At 44.6% G+C, this 17,416-nt stretch overlaps 2 protein-coding genes and 1 long non-coding RNA gene across 3 annotated transcripts in view; 2 read left to right on the top strand and 1 right to left on the bottom strand.

The window, feature by feature from the left end:
- Positions 1-1,537: 1,537 nt before the first annotated feature.
- TRNAU1AP (tRNA selenocysteine 1 associated protein 1) lies at positions 1,538-14,804 on the top strand. Its single transcript, XM_004678692.2, has 9 exons — positions 1,538-1,618; positions 2,090-2,187; positions 5,168-5,267; positions 5,879-5,931; positions 7,203-7,334; positions 8,857-8,976; positions 12,212-12,374; positions 12,567-12,600; positions 14,559-14,804. Exons 1-9 carry the CDS (start codon positions 1,592-1,594, stop codon positions 14,693-14,695), a joined length of 864 nt encoding a protein of 287 aa, XP_004678749.1. The 5' UTR covers positions 1,538-1,591; the 3' UTR covers positions 14,696-14,804.
- A 581-nt stretch (positions 14,805-15,385) lies between these two features.
- LOC105853366 lies at positions 15,386-17,073 on the bottom strand. Its single transcript, XR_001145214.1, has 4 exons — positions 16,682-17,073; positions 16,343-16,418; positions 16,005-16,041; positions 15,386-15,533 (listed from the first exon to the last, which is right to left on the bottom strand). It is a non-coding gene; the product is annotated as an uncharacterized LOC105853366 (long non-coding RNA).
- RAB42 (RAB42, member RAS oncogene family) overlaps positions 17,048-17,416 on the top strand; it is a 7,814-nt gene continuing 7,445 nt past the window's right edge. The window contains exon 1 of the mRNA XM_012722038.1: positions 17,048-17,277. The gene's annotated coding sequence lies outside the window, so the exon portion shown is untranslated. The remainder of the gene's footprint in view (positions 17,278-17,416) is intronic.

Here is a 17,416-nt window from a genome sequence, read left to right on the forward strand (position 1 = left end):
TCATGCTGCAGTGGCTATGGTAGCTTCATAATGCTGTGCTTTAACCCACTGCGCCACCAAGGAGAGCCCATGCCTTAAGTTTTTAGACAAGTGCTTGATACAGTACTCCAAGTTCAGGCTATATAAACTGTAAGGAAGTGACCCACCATCCAGAAAGAGTCCTAGAAAGGGACTCACACCTGTTATAAGTTACCTTTGGGAGATGACAGCACCTAGAGAAGCTTCTAGGAAATGAGTACCAAAGTGAAGCTGAGGTTAGGACACCAACGTCTAGGTGCAAAGGAAATCTTAGATATTTCTGGGCTCTAGGCTAGCAGGTAAACAAGCATCAGGTCTGTTGATGAGAAAAATTTAAAGATACTTGGGGAAAATTCAGCATGACTGATAACGCCCCCAGGTGGATGCAGGTTAGGGGAAGAAAGGCAGTTTAGGATGTTTACCAAGGAAAAAAATTTTAAGTTCTGTGTAAAGTTAAATTTATACACGTCAAAAATAACTTCCACTCGGCCTTCACAAGTTTTGCTTTGAAATAAACCTTGCCAAAAACCTATTTTGGAGTGGCAGATCTTTTCTCTACACAACAACTAGAAAAATTAAATTGGTCTGTATTATCTAGTTTTCAAAGTCACATCGATGGGGCAGGTCAGCCTGGGACTGGATAGAGCTCCTGGAGGTTTGGATTAGGATAGTGGGTGTTGTGAAGCTCAAGAAAATTTGAGTTGAGGGGTGCTTCAGGTGGCAGGGTTGCCCTAATTTACACTCCTTTTAAACTTTCCCTTCTCTCACCCCCATATTATTCAGAGAAAGTAGGGGAATCCCATTCTAAGCTTCCACAAAACCTCATGCTTTGCCAACTGGGAAACAGCAAGTAAAAGGGTGTCTGGCTTGCCCAAGGCCACAGGTTAACACTGCAGGTGGGTCTAGACTCCCAAAGAGAACCATTTATTTTTTTAAACTTTAAATTTACACCTTTATACAATATTACTTTTTAAATTTTACATGCGTTATCTGTATGTATGTTTAAATACACATTTAGGGCCCTCCCTGGTGGCACGAGTTAAAGTGCAGCACTATGAAGCTCTCTGCAATCACTGCAGCAGTGCATCCTCGGCCCCAGAGCTGACCCATATGGCCAGCAGACCGCTCCTGACCCATATGGCCAGCAGACCACTCCTGACCCGTCCGCTGCTCCCCCAGCAGTGTATTTCAGTAGATCTGCCCGTTGTGCTCCCTACTTTGTCTCTGGTGAATCCTCTCACCCCCCTCCCACCTCTGGCCTGCACCCCAGTTCTAGTATGCATCAATAAATAAACACTATGTGAGTAAGGGAAAAACCGAGAAAGTCAGTCAGGCCAGTAACCGGGGGCCACAGCCTGCCGCTCTCGCCGACTCCCGCCCGGATTCCGCCCTCCGGGATCCGGAAGCTCTATCCGGGTCCCGGGAAAAACCGGAACGGAACACGGGGCGCGGCCCAGGCGCCGAGGTTCCGAGCATGCGCAGAAGCCGCGGAGGCGCATGCTCCCTGGCGGCCCGGCGGGCGGCTGGAGTCTGCCCGGCCCTCGCGCCCGCCGCGACCGGCCCGGCTGCGGGCATGGCGGCCAGCCTCTGGATGGGCGACGTGAGTGAGGGTGACGTCCGGGTCTGAGGTGGAACTGTGTCGCGAGGGAGGACGTGTCAGAGGGCAGGAGACCTTAGAACGCAGAGGGGTGTTTTTCGGGGGACACAGAGGTGGGAGTCCCCGCGTGTAGGTGAAAAGGTTGAATCTGAGGGGTCTGGGCCCCCATCTGGGTTCTTGAAGAGAAAGGGAGGTTCTCAGAGGGCACAGAACGGAGAGATCCCGAGGGTTGAAGGGCGCTCTGGTTGGAAGGCTGGCGGACTGGGGTTCCTAGCCCAGGATGGAGGCAGGCTTTGTGAGGAGAGCAAATGTGAAGGGAAGGAGGCAAAGGATGGGCTGGAGATGCGCAAGTTGGGGTTCAGATCACTGCAGATGGAACCCCCGTCCCTACCAGCTTCAGGTGACCATCTCGGGCCTGATTTCGAGGGGCTCTGGAACGCTGACCTGAGTCGCTCTGCCCTTTTATTTACGCAGTTGGAGCCCTACATGGATGAGAACTTCATCTCCAGAGCCTTTGCCACCATGGGGGAGACCGTGATGAGCGTCAAAATTATCCGAAACCGCCTCACTGGGTAAGTTATCTTCCATCTCCTCAGTTCTCCCTCAGTAGATCACCCTGTGATGTCTTTCAAGAGGAATGAACATGGCTGGGCCAAGCCTTCTCATCCCTGGTAATTGTTACCATGACATTACAGAAGTTAACTTTGGGGGCTCGTTGAGAGGAGATCTAGGTAATGTATATGGCCCACACCATGGAATCAGACTAGATCTGGAAGCTGTATCTGCTGTATGACTTTGGACAAGTGACAGTCTTCCCCTCTCATTTCACCTAGTCTATGAAAAAATGGAGATGGTGAAGACACACAGGTGATTTCGTGGTGGGAAGCCCACGGGGATTACAACTGAGATGGAAAAAGGCACCAAATGATGTAAAAATAAACTATTATAAAAAATTTAAACTAAAGGAAAAATGGAGATAATAAAAGCACCTACCTCATAGAGTTATGGTGAGGATTAAATGAGCCAATTCATCTTCCTTGTTTAGTGTCTGGCTTGTGTATTTGCTCAGTAAATGTAAACATCTGCTAGGTAAGCACTTAAAAGTCACTTTTCAATCACAGAAAGTCTGAGCTGAATGATGTTATTAAAGCAGCTTAATAACTATCTTAAGTTTATACAGCTATTAAATGACAAGCCAGGACTCGAATTCAGTTCTGTCCTCAGGGCTCATGTATACCCTTACCTCTTAATCATTCATGTGAAAATTATTTACACAGACACTGCTATGTGCTCCTGTTCTATATTGTTGGGACACATGACTGAAACAAGCCAGACGTGGTCCCTGGGCCCAGATAACAGGATTTCTTTATCTGTCTGACAGTGTTTGTTGGGCATCCACTCTGTGCCAGGTACTCTACCAATCCAGCTTGCTAGAACATCAAGTGGGTAAAAGTACGGATGACAGGAAGTGCATCCATCTCTGACTGTTGGGTGGACAGGTGCTTTGTGTATTCAGAACCCCAGTACTCAGGGAAGGATTTTCTGACTGCTAAATCTTCCTGTCTGAAATATTTTTCTTCTTACTTTTGTAGACAAAAAGTTACAGATAATCAGCTTTTTGTATGAAACATGCATTTTTGTAGTACTTTTCTACACTTTAAAATACTGACATAGGTTCTTACATTTTATTTTTATTTTTTGCACAGAAGAACTGGGATGTAGGCTAGAGATGCAGGAATGAGAGGCTTCACCAGAGACAGAGTGGGGAGCAGAACAGGCCAATCTGAGATACACTGCTGAGGGGAGCAGCAGGAGAGACGAGAGATCTGCTGTACCATGTGAGTTAGCTCCTTGGCTAGAGATCTAACTCAGATCACTGCAGTTGATAGCACTGAGATTTAACCCTTGTGCCACCAGGGAGGCCTCACATTTCAATCTTTTGAAATAAAATTTAGACTGTCTTTATCTGCCTACCCACAGTTACTAAACACTAGCTGTCTATGGTGGTCTTAACTATTGACATTTACATTGGCCTCATTTGAGAAAGACTTTGAAGTGGCTTGCAAGAGTACTGTAAAAAAGGAAGAAAGCTAATGTAAAATAAAAACGAAAGACTGAAGAAACTAAGAGAAAAAGTTTAAGATCAAGAGAAAAATAATATGCAGTAAGGCATAGTGCTCAGGGGTGCAATTAGTTAGGAGTTGCGCAACCATGTGAATATACTTAATCCTACAGAACTGTACACTTAAAAATTGTTAAAGTGATAAATTTTAGTTTAGGGATATTGAACCCCAACTTTTAAAATTCAGAAAAGAAAGAATGGAGTCAGATGTGCAATAATCAGATCTCTGTACCTCACTGATGGGATTGTAAATAATAGTATAAGCCCTGGGGGCAAGTGTGTGCATCAGCGTTGTGGTGGGGACACTAGGCCTTTTACCCAAAAGAAATGAAAACATCTGTCCACATACACACAAAGGGATTTGTAAACAAAAAAATGTAGCAACTCTCTGACAATGAGCAAAGACTGCAAGCAGCTCAAGTATCCATGAATAGGGAAAAAGATAAATGCTAGTGTTTTCATACAATAAAATACTTAGCCATAAAAAGCAACAGTCTTCTTGGATAGCAACAATATGAATGAGTCTCAAATGAAAGAAACCTTATTGTATGATTCCATTTATTTAAAAATCTAAAATAACTTCCATCTAGAAGGATTTATGTATTTCACATCTGTGAGCCTTAAGATTCTAGACATACAAGACAGAAAGCACAGAGTTGGCCCATCCCATCTTTTTTAATTTATTTATTTATGCATACATAACTAGGGTACATGCCAGAGGTGCAGGGGCGGTGAGAGGATTCACCAGAGACAGAGCAGAGAGAAGAACATGCTGACTGATGAAGTACACTGCTGAAGGGAGCAGCGGGTGGGTCAGGAGAGGTCTGTTGTGCTGTGCTTGAACCCACTGCGCCACTAGGTAGGGCCTTTTTTTTTTTTAACAATTTATTTATGCATACATTTAAGAACTGGGGTACAGGCCAGAGATGCGTGGACAGAGATGAGAGGATTCGCCAGGGACAGAGTGGAGAGCAGAACAGACAAATGGAGCAAAACACATTGCTGAGGGGAGCAGTGGGCAAGATAGGAGAGGTCTCTGAGCATGGCTGGTGACTTTTTTAAAGAGTTAACAATTGTCAGACATAAGATCTTATGTACTAGATGTTGGTCCTGCATTTTCTATTTATTTCCTTGTGGTAGTACTTTACTTGTTCTGTCCCTGGTATTTCCTGTAAACAGGGCTTTAAGAGCTAAAAGTTTGAATTGTATTAAACATTTTGGCAACCAACACCTCAGGTGGAAACTGTAAGTAAATAAATGTTTGCTAAATGGTTCTGGGGCTGATCCAATTGTGTCAATTACGTCTGAACTGGAATATGGCAGTAAACAAAACATCATGGACTCTCCATTAGAAGGAAAGGATCCTCCCTTCAGGATCTCATTTGGAAATAGAATCTTTAACCCATTCTTTCTGTCTGCTTTCTCTTCAGGATCCCAGCTGGTTACTGCTTTGTAGAATTTGCAGATTTGGCCACAGCCGAGAAGTGTTTGCATAAAATTAATGGGAAACCCCTTCCAGGAGCCACACCTGTAAGGACCCTTAGATAATCCTGTTGTTGCCGTTTTGTCATTGATAACCATCTTTTCTTTAATCCCTACTGTATATTGATGTTAATTAATTAATTCTGTAACAACCCAAAACAGTAGGCATTGTTATCTTTGACCAACCAGGAATCTGAAACTCAGGAAAGTGAAATAATTTGCCCCAAGGCAACAAAGTAGCAGATTGCAGAGCCAGGATACAAACTGAACATGGGTTGCCTCTAGAGTCCATGTCCTCTCCACTCTGCACGTTGCCTGGCCTAATGGAAGACTTGAAACTAGACCTCTTTTCTGATTGAAAACTAGAACAGGCTGGTAGCAGTGAGGACACATTTCAAGAGAGTTACATTCTGCTCTTCCCACAGTTACTTAGCTTACAGCTGCACCAAACTGGCACACCTGGGCTCATAGAACCATGGAGCTGGCAGTGCCCTTAGCGGTCATCCGTGCAACCCCCTCATTTTATACAGGAGAAAAGTCTGAGGCTTAGAGAGGGGGAGATGTTTTGGCCAAGGTAATTTATTTCAGTTTTTTTCAAATATTGTTTGACTCTTGAAACACCTTTCTCTGTTTTAGTTTCTTTGTTTTTAAATTTTCAGGCAAAACGCTTTAAACTGAACTATGCCACTTATGGAAAACAGCCAGATAACAGGTGAGTACAGAGCAGCCCTGGGGTGACTTCGTGCCCTGAGAAAATGTCTAGATAATGACCAGTGATGACACATCTTCTCTAACAAAGAGGAGGATGGGGAGCCTGTTTGACTCCCTTTGCTTCCCCTCCTTAAAAGACAACCCCTTTCTGCTTCCCCACTGATGGACCAGCCTGGAATCTTCTGTCTAAGCCCATTTTTTCTCTGTATTACCTTCTACTCTTTTACTCCCCACATCATCGAGGTTTTATTCAGTAGGAGTTGATCTGTTACTAAAACAAATTGAGCATTTTGGGTTGCTGTTTGAAAGCTTGAAAACCTGAAAAGTTTTAGAAGAATTTGTACCCATTGCTCCTATAACTCTGCTTCTTGGAGTTTATTCATAGATATGTGCAAAGATGGCTTCATTGAAGTATTACCTATAATGGGCAATATTGGGGGAAACCCAAATCATTAAGTAGTGGGAACTGCTTTAAATTACAATATGTTCATTAGTTGGCACGCTGTATCTGTTAAAGCATGCGTACCCATTAACCAGTCATGTAGTAGAGCATATGTCAAGATGTTGGTCATTTGGTGAAAGTAGGAAAAAAAGGCTAGAAACAAATGATCCTACCTAACCTTTATAAATTCAAAAGAAAAGCTACAGGAAATGACAAAAGTGTATGTCAGAGTCATTGGTAATTTTATTTTTCATACAAGAAATCATGTGAAATAATAACAATAAAAGTGGGTGGTTGGCCTGTGATCTGTATCACCTTGAACACACGCACAAGTATTTACAAGTTTGGGTTTTTTACATTTTTAATTGAAAAAGTACAAGACTCCCAAAAACCTAAAACACTGTCTGACCCGTGACAGGAAAAGTTTACGTGCCTGTTCTAAAAGTCGGGGTGTTCATTTTAGCTAGGTGTTAGGTCTTTAGGAGATAAGGTCTAGGTCTCATTCTCACTCTGTCTTTCGCCATCTGAATTAAAAATAGGTAGTAAATAGAGAATGTCTGGTTTTCTCTTTTGAGAACTGACTCTTCTGCACTTTGTAATACTTAAAGTCGGACAGGCTCTGTGCAGCGGGTGAAGGACTTGACAGTGGAAGACCACTTCTATACCCTCTGCCAGGACTGCCCGAGGAAACAAACCAGGACCTGCTGGAGAACCCAGCACATGTGCTTTTCTGTAAGGAGGTCCAGGAAGGGTTTACCCAGAGTGAACCAAAAGAGCTGTCAGAACAAAAGTTTTGGTCTTTGTCTCTGAATCTTGGTCTCTCCTCTCAGCCCTGAGTACTCCCTCTTTGTGGGGGACCTGACCCCAGATGTGGATGATGGCATGCTGTATGAATTCTTCGTCAAAGTCTACCCCTCCTGTCGGGGAGGCAAGGTGGTTTTGGACCAGACAGGCGTGTCTAAGTAAGGTCTTACCTGTTATTGACACCCACCCTCTCCGTTTCAGCATTTTCCTGTAGACGGAGCTAATAGAGAGGCCATGTGAGCATGCTGGTTAAGAACACAGGCTCTGACGCCAGATTGGCTAATTTGGATCCCAGCTGCAATACCAGCCAGGGAAGATGCAGTAGACAAGTTACTGAGCCTTTGATGCCATATTCTCATCTGTAAAACTGGACTGATTAATAGTACAAAGTAATCCCTGTTTATCCACAACTTCACTCTCTGTGCTTTCAGTTGCCTGTGGTCATTTGAGGTCCAAAAATATTATATAGTCTGTAATAAAATACTTTGAGATATCTTTTTTTTTTTTGAGATATATTAAAACAAGTTTTACTACAGTATGTTCTTGTTCTATTTTTATCATTAATTGCTGTAATCTCTTACAATGTCTAATTTATAAATATATCATGAATATGTTTGTATGGGAAAAAACATTTACAGTTGACCGTTGAACAGTACAGGTTTGAACTGCACTGGTCCACTTATATATGGATTTTTCTCTCTTTGGGTTCCAATTTCACAGATTAACCGACGTAGATGTTGGTTGGTTAAATCTGAGAAGTTGGAACCTGGGCATAGAGGGGGCCAGCTATAAGCTCACACGACTTTTCAGCTATTCGGGTTTGGTTGGCCCACGTGCTTAGGTTCAGCTTTTTAGGGGTTGGTACTGCCCGCAGTTTCAGGTACCAAATGGGGTCTTCAAATGTACACACCATTGGTAAGGGGATCTGCTGTTAGGGGTGTATTAAATGATGCAGTATAAACAGAGCAATAAGCAATGCTCTAAAATTTTTGTAATTCTGCTTATTGTCACTACAAACTTGGAAATAACCTCAAGTTTTGGTAATTATAATCTTGGGCTTTGGAAATCACCTGGACGTGAGTTCTTCTAGTATGACTTTGGACAAATACCAGTCCCTCTGAACTTTGATTCCATCACCAATAAAACATGGCCAACTTTTGTCAGATTCTTGCACAGATGGATGAGCTATCTCTGGGGATATGCTCAGCTCAGAGCCCAAAATTGTAAGTGCTCACTAACTGTCATTTTATATACCCCAACTAGAATATGAGTTCAGGAGAGCAGAACCTTGTATCTGTCTGCTAGCCTGCCTTGTGTGATAGCTGTCATACACAGTCTTGTAAATACTTGCTGAATGAACTTTTACCACTGTTACTACTACTGCTAATACTACTACTTTCCAGTAGAATGGAAGGGAAGCAACTGTTTGGGAAGGTGCCCCCTCAGTAAAAGGGTGGAGAATGGCGAGCTGGCTGTGGGAATCCCCAGTTTCGGGATCCTCCAGTGCTTGTCTCTCCAGTTGTTCTTCACGCAGCTCCACTAATGAGAGTTCCCATAACTAATCCGCCACTAATCCCTTCCCGTAGTCTGTTAGACTGTCTCCCTTCCCAGCCCTTTTCTGTTCCTGGACTTTACTTTCCTTGTATTTATTGTCTAATGTTGAGTTTCTTCTTCCTACAGGGGCTATGGCTTTGTGAAATTCACAGATGAACTGGAACAGAAGCGAGCCCTGACAGAGTGCCAGGGAGCAGTGGGATTGGGGTCTAAACCAGTGCGACTGAGCGTGGCAATCCCTAAAGCGTGAGTCATGCACTGGCTCTGGACTGACCCCCCACCAGGACACCCCACATCCAGTTGATAATCAGGGTATCCCATGCTGGATGGGCGGATAGAGGGACAGTCAGTCAAGTCACAGATAATGAACGCCTCTTAGTTTCCAGGTTGTATGCTGGTTAGAGATGTGTGAGTGTGACCCTGATCCTCCAGCAACATTCGTGGGGAGAGAGCTAAGATCAGGGTGAGAGGCTGACACATTCAGATGTTGCAGGTAGCAGTACTGGGTAGAACCACTGCTAGATATTTATATATGTAATTAGTAACAATGGAGAAGGGAAAAAAATTATATATTCCAATTTTAGCCCCGTTTATATCAGTGAAATCTACAAACCTCCTACAACAAGGAATGGCTAAGAATGAAAGATCCAAACAGTCAATAGACTATTACACATCACTCTGCTTGTCCTGCCAGGCAGGAAGCCCTTTTCCCCTCCTACCTCCAAACAATTTTCTCAGATAGAAAACATCTTTTGTTTTCTGTTTTTGTTTTGTTTTGTTTTTTAAGATTTATTTATGTATACTGAACTGGGGTATAGGCCATAGGTGCAGAGGCAGTGAAAGGATTCACCAGAGACATAGTGAGGAGCAAAACAGGCAGATTGACCAGAATACACTGTTGAGAGGAGCGGCGGGTAGGTCAGGAGAGGTCTGCTGCGCCATGTGGGTCACCCCACCCCCTAGCTGGGGATCGAACTCGTGCTGAAGTGGCTGCAGCTAGCTTTGTAGTGCTGCGTATCAACCTGTTGCACCACCAGGGAGGGCCCACATGGAAAACATCCTTACTCTGCATAGAATCTTCATCCTCTGACTGGTTAGTTCTCGGCTAGGAGCAGTTTTGCTCATAGCTTGTGGAGAAATCTTGGTGCTCCTGACTCAGGTGATGCTGTAGGCATCTAGTAAGCAGATGCCTCCCAATAAAGAACTATCTGCCTTCCCTCCTCCCTTCAAAGTCAGTGTCCAGGCCAAAAGTAGCTGTATTCTTTTGACAAAGTTTCCAGATGGCTGTATATTTTTTTAAGTTATTTCTGTTTATTGCATACAAGAACTGGAGTGCGGGCCACAGGTGTATTGGGGGATGGAGAGAGGATTCACTAGCAACAGAATGGGGAGCAAAACAGGTGGATCTACTGAAATCTTCTGCATTAGGGGAGCAACGTGTGAGACAGGAGAGGCCTCAGTTGGCTATATTTTTAAAAGAAGCAAAATAACTACAGGTTCTTTGCAGTTTAGTTATGTTTACTATATCAACCTACTGATCTTCCTCCAAAAATGCTTTTTGTCCTAAACTCCATATGTATAAAAACATTAAAGAAAAACTAAAAGAAATTTTCCTCTTACCCAAAAATGGCTACCATTTTTGAGTTCCACACATATCCATGAATGGGGGTTCTCCATGGTGGTGCAGTGAGTTGGAGCACAGCACTGTGGAGCTCTCCACAGCCACCACAGTGCAGGTTCAATCCCCAGCCAAAAAGGTGACCCACGTGGCACAACAGACTTCTTCTGACCCACCTGCTGCTCCCCTGAGCAGTGTATTTCGGTCTATCTGCCTGTTCTGCTCCCCACTCTATCTGGTGAATCCTCTTCCCCCCCCCCCAACACCTCTGGGCTGTACCCCATTTGGAATCAGAATAGGCAGTGTTGCTGAGGGGAGCAATGAGCAAGATAAAATAGGTCTGCCATGCCATGTGGGTCGCCTCCCCGACCCAGGGTTGAACTTGTGCTGCAGTGGCTGAGGATAGCTTCACAGTGCTTTTTTTCATTCCATTGCGCCACCAGGGAGGGCCCTGCACCCCAGCTCTTGCTTGCATAAATTAAAAAAAAAAAAATCTATGACCTGGAGATAGATGCCTTTTCTTTTTCACCCTGCCCTCGTTTTTAATTACAGTAACAATGCTTAGTTCTCCCCAGTTACTCAGTATACACACTTTTCCTTGTGGTTGTATGATCATCATCTTATTTTTTAACAGCTGCAGGATATTCTCTCGAGTATCTTGTCTATGTAGCCATTCTTTGTGTTGTTTTTGACATATTACCTAGTATTCGATCAGCAGCAACTGAGTCCTTACAGCTCCGTGGGCCTGTCCTGGACTTTAGAGTTGTAGTTGTAAAGGGGAGAAATAAAGTCCCTTCTGCAAGGACGTTGTATTTCGTCATCCTTACCTCTTCTTTCCTGTCAGCATTTGGGGGTTGGGGGTTTTGTTATTATCAGTACTTGGTGCCTGCCTCTGAGGAGGTGCCCTTCCACAATAGGAATCGAGGAAGATAGGGCTGCCCTTTTTTTTTTTTTAATGCATACAAGAACTGGGGTATATGCCAGAGGGATGGGGGTGAGAGGAATCACCAGAGTGGGGAGCAGAACAGGTGGATCCACTGAAATGAAGTTGAGGGGAACAGCGGTGAGATGGGAAAGATCTACACCATGTGGGTCAGCTCCCTGGCCAGGGATTGGACACAGACCACAGTGTCTGCTGATGGCTGAGACTTAACCCCTTGCACCACCTACAAGGCCCTCATCTTAGCAGTTTTTAATGAAAGTCATTCATACAATTACTTTATTCTTGCATCTCCTAAGTTTCCTGTTCCGTCCCTACTTAGTTGCACCCCAGGATCTCTTTGTGATCTTTGCCCAGTTTTAGTATAGTGATCCTCACCTTGCTGGAGTGAACTCCCCCATGAAAGACTCTGCCATTTGCCTTTGCCCATCTCTCGTTCAGTTTAGATGGTGCGTTTCTTCCTGTAAACCTGGATGCTTTGTCGTCATCGTTCCAGGTGGGCCTGGAGCTTCTGTCTTAGCTTTTTGGAAAGAGGGGAAGAGATGATCTTCCTGTGAATTTGGGAGGGTACATTGAAGTACCTTTTAGGTTTTTGCTCTGGTCTGAAGTCACAATGGGATTGAACTTCATTTCAGTAGCTGGATTATCAGTGGCAGCTGCAGAAGGAAGCAGAAGCTCCTAACTAAAGCATGGACTCTGGAACCAGCTAGCCTGGTATTGAATCTCTTACAAGTTGTGTGACTTGGACCCATTACATAACCCTTCTGTCCCTCTGTTTCTTCATCTGCATACTTATCACATAGGGCTGTTGTTAATGAGTTAAACTACATAAAGCATGTGGTACAATCACTACCCCTCCAGGAAGTGCTGTGGGAATGTTTGCTCATACTTGCTTGTTTATTTATGGTATTTTCTTCATCAAGGAGTCGTGTGAAGCCTATGGAATATAATCAAATGTACAGTTACAGCTACAACCAGTATTACCAACAGTATCAGAACTATTATGCCCAGTGGGGCTATGACCAGAACACAGGCAGCTACAGCTACAGCTACCCTCAATATGGCTATACGCAGAGCACCATGCAGGTAACCGTGATTTCACAAGTCTGACTCTTGTCATCCTCTGGAAACGTGGGTCATTCTCCAGGATGGGGTGGATGGGGTTGGGAGCTTGGGCTTCAAAAGAAAATGGCAAATATGAAGCAGCCTCGTTCCTCTTATCCTTGCCATGGGCCCAGAGTTCACCATCCTTCTCACTCTTCTCTGGTCTCTTGACAGACATACGAAGAAGTCGGAGATGACGCATTAGAAGGTAAGAAAGGAGTCCATTCACTCATTCTGTCATTTGTGTGATAGTGACAGAGTGACTGCTGTGCGGTTGGCACTGTACTTTGCTAGCTAGGTGCTGAAAGCATATGAGGTGAATTCTGCTCTAGAGGAACTTACCTTCCAGTGACAGAGGCATTGCCTACAGAACTGCAGCATGGTACATCACCTGGGCTTGAGGGCAGGTCTCAGCAAGCCCAGGGCAAGAGCCTGACAGGGCATGAGACACCCTCTGTGGAGTGAGTTGACATTCCCACCAGGATGGAGGCCTCTAGCAAGAATATATTGCCTGGTATTTGTTTGACAGCTTATAAAATTATTTTTTTTTATCCTGTGTTTTAATTTTTTCTATAGGTTAGATTATATGTATTTTTTACTTGCAGGTGGTAGTTATGATTGAAAATACAATGTATTATGAAAATCACCCATTGCAGTAGTAGCTATCATCATTTCTTAAGTTAAAAGTATTTATTATACTTGTTATTGAATAGAAATAAAATTGAAGAGATTGTTAACTTTTAGATAAATGTCTTTTTTTTTTTTTTTAAAGATTTGTTTTCATTTATGTATACAAGAGCTGGGGTGTAAGCCAGAGTGTGGGGAGCTGAACAGGCAAATCCACTGACATAACACTACTGAAGGGAGCAGCGAGCGGGCAGGTCAGGAGAGGTCTGCTGCACTATGTGGGTCACCTCCCTGGCTGGGGGGGTCGAACATGTGCTGTAGTAGCTGCAGATTACTTCACAGTGCTGAGACTTAACCATTTGTGCCACTAGGGTATCCTTGTCGTTTTTTTTCTTTTTGGGATTTCTATGTTTATAAATATAAGAACATATAGACCAGAGCTGGGGGGGTGGGGGTGAGAGGATTCACCGGACAGAGTGAAGAGCAGAATAGACAGATGAACTGAAACACTGCTGAGGGGAGCAGTGGACAAGCCAGGAGAGGTCTGCTGCGCCATGTGGGTCAGCTTCCTGACAGGCATCAAACTCATATTGCAGTGGCTGCAGATAGCTTCATAGTGCTATGCTTTAACCCCATTAACCCCAGGGAGGGCCCCATTTTTTTCTTTTTCAAGATCATCTTTGATTATCCTGAATTTCCATGTTTTACTGTCAGTCTCCCTGTTCATGGGGGAAAAGCAGCTGTGATTTTGATAGTGACTGCATTGATTCTGTGGATCAAAACAAGGTATCTCTAGTTTTTAAGTTTGTTTTTTAATACATGAGTGTATTTGTGTATAGTATTTCAAATGAACAGAAGACTAGAAGGAAAATTATATGTTTCAGTGATTTAAGAATTTTTAAACTTTGGCCCTCAGTGGCACTACAAAGCTGAGTTTGATCTCCAGCCAGGGAGCTGACCCACATGGCACATCAGACCTCTCCTGACCTGCCCACTGCATGCCTCACCAGTGTTTCAGTTGATTTGCCTGTTGAGTTACCCACTGTCTCTGGTGAATCCTCCTACCCTCTGCACCTCTAGCCTATACCCTAGTTCTTGTATGCATAAATAAATCTTTTTAAAAAAACAGGTTTTTTACATTCTTTTAGTAATTTACCATGACTTTTTTTTTAATTTACCATAAGTTCTAAAGAATGATTTTTGCAGTGAAGAAAGAACATTACAAATGTAGAACTTTGCCTCTCAGCCCTACCTCAGTTCATTAGATGTTCTTTTTTTAGTTTTTGAGATGGTGCTTCAGATTTAATTTTCCAAACTCAAATTTGAAAGATCAGGGAATGTGATGCTACATGTAGTAAGTAGCTTACCTTCATCCTCACTGGAGCTAATGCAGAGCTTGCTGTCAGCCCCTGTAAGGGACCGAAAACTGACAGGACAAGGAACTTGCCCTAGGAGACAGCAGTCCTGGCTCTGGGGAACTGAACCAGATCTCTTGGGCTGTTGAGTCTCCCCCTTAGCCTACCTCTGCTTCTCTTACAGACCCCACACCTCAACTGGACGTGACAGAAGCCAACAAGGAGTTCATGGAGCAGAGTGAGGAGCTGTATGATGCATTGATGGACTGTCACTGGCAACCCCTGGACACAGTGTCTTCAGAGATCCCAGCCATGATGTAGTCAAGATAAAGGCTAATACATAATGGACTATGCAAGAAATGAGATTCCTTTAAAAAATTCAAGACCAGACCTTTTTGAAATATTTTATACTATTATGACAACTGTTTTTAGTGTTTCTGCCATTTGAATTTGAAACAGGGTCCCCATCTGCCTTTCAACAGCCCAGCTGGGATGAGATCAGAAGTAAACCTGCAGTTGCTGTTGTCCCCAGACTGGCCACAGCAGCATAGCCAGCTGAGTGGCAAGGAAGAGTGGCTGATTCCAGATAAAAGGCACAAGGCCTGGCATCCTGTTCCATAGCTTAGCTTACATTTTTGATTTGAAAAAAAGACCCAAATTGCTTTAGAGACACAGTGTAAAGGGCATTACTATGCCTTCTGGGTGCCGTGCCCACTTGAGTGTCATCGAAATGGAACATATACCAAATGGTTGGCCTGAATTCTTAACAAAGGCCAGCATGTACAGTCATGTAATTTATCATGCTGTACAGTCATCAACCTTTTATTTAATCTGAATCCAATCCATTCAAGGACACACACACACACACATAGATTGGCTAAAATTACTTTGTCAGTTTAAAGATTTATTTTAGAACTAGGGTATAGGCCAGAGATGCGGGAGGTGAGGATTCAGAGAGAGAAAGTGAGGAGGAACAGACAGATCGACAAGTCTGCTGTGCCATGTGGGTCAGCTCCCTGGCTGGGTATCAAATTCATGCTGCAGTGGCTGTGGATAGCTTCATGGTGCTGCCATCAGAGAGGGCCTATTGACTTCTTGTATGTCAGGTACCAGCACTAACAAAAGGAGGCCTTGGCTTTCATTCAGTCTGCTCAGTTTTCTGAAAAGGAAGTTTAAGCCAGTGTGTTAGTACTTGTCACAATCAGTGTCTCCCCAGGCATCATACTAACAGCTGGTCTCAGTCCCATATCCGCATCTGTCATCCATGCATGTCCACTCAGATAGGTTTCATCCTGGACCAGTCTAGCATCTGGAGGAGCCAGGTGGATCTATTTGTCTCTATCCAATCCACAAGAGGTGGGAGGGTGGGGGCCAGAGGAGTGCTAATAGACTCTGCAGTATAAGCATAAAGTACTGAATTGTCAAATGCTCAGGGCTATATTCTATTGGCAACAGAATACTCTCTTGGCCCTTTTGGTGGGAAAATCTAACAAAGTCACAATGCAGCCATTTTTGTCTTTAGTAAACAAATATAGCACATGAGAAAGGCCAGATGTAATGTTCTGCTATGCAGTGACCACCATTAGCCCCAAGGACGCTGTGCTAAGTTTCATTCAGTCATCTAACTTACCAAACTCAAGATGCAGACAGCTTTACTGGTAACAGATCTAAAAAAATAAAAGGGGTAAACAGTGAATTGTGGCAAGAAAGCCATTGACAAACCCTTCCCAAATATAAAAATATTAGAAATAAGTAACTCAGAACATAAGACTCCCATTTCAGGGCGTGAGGCAAATTCAAAGAGTTCAATCTTGTCTGAAACTAATCCACACGCTACATGGCTGACTACAAGCCCTGTGAGACCAGCTTCAGTATTACTGTTCCTCCTCATACGACCACCAAGACCAGTGTACAGATCCGATGGGAAAGGGAACAGGAGGGTCAAACTATCTTTAGCAACTAAGTTACCTTATAAAGCAGATCCAACAAGATGGTAGCTTCAGATCCTTCAGTTTCAGATTATGCCACAAAACTCCAAGGTAATCTCAAAAAAAAAAGTATGAAAGCTCTAAGTAGATCCAATATTCCCATTTTCATTTAGTTGGTGCAAAGACCAGTACCAGCCGCAGTACTGAATTATAGGAAAGGCGAGTGGCAGCTGCAGGTATTGGCTGACCTGTGCTGTCAAAGTCTCTCCATGTTGCTCTGGCATGCAGTTGGAGATCCCATGGCCACCACCGGCCACAGCCCTTGGAAACATGCTGTCACCAACACCGCTCAGTCCCAAGTTACACACAGAACACCTACCAGCTGCTAGACTGTTGAGTCCGTGGTCCCTCGGTCATCAGAGTTCAGTCATGCCGACATCCTCACCTGGCACAGCTAAAATGAAACAGCTTTTGAGTGACCTTCCAGTGCCTTTATTTGTGCCCTCAGCATCAGAGGCGTGCAGATACCGATGCCCCTGGACTGTCCTACAGGAACCCAACCCACCCAGCGTGCCCGCGGCACTTCCAAGCTTATTCAGCTGCAGCAGCAGCACGTGTCTGCCAGCCTGAGGAAAGGTAAGCAGAACTGTCTTTTCCCGAAATGTTGCAGATCCGTTACAGCAAACAGAACGGCGACCGTCGAGGAAAACTGTTACTCTGGGCTCCTTTTTGACCACAGCGGCTATGTGGAAGCAGCTGCAGCTTCGATAAGGGCCCCAAGAGCGTCCCAACTGCTGTGCCGGCGCAGGCGCCTCCTGAACTATCTCCGAAACTAAGGAAGCCCGGCATCCTGGCGGCGGAAAGGCCCACCCCGACTGCCTGCTGTGGCCAAGCTGCGTCAGCGGCGGTGCACGGCGGCCGCGAGGCTGGATCAGAGCGACGCAGTGCGCCCGCGGAGAGCCGCGCCCCGCCAAGGTAACGTCGCGCCACGGGTCGCGCAGCCAGTGGCCAGACGCAGCCATCTGGCAAGGTCACACCGCAGGCAGGTCCCAGGGGCCTCAGTTCACCCACGCGGCCTCTCCCCAACCGCGCCGCTTCAGGCCCAGGTCGGCCA

Source organism: Condylura cristata, unplaced genomic scaffold, assembly GCF_000260355.1.
Source record: "Condylura cristata isolate star-nosed mole 26May11 unplaced genomic scaffold, ConCri1.0 scaffold00008, whole genome shotgun sequence".
NCBI lineage: Eukaryota > Metazoa > Chordata > Mammalia > Eulipotyphla > Talpidae > Condylura > Condylura cristata.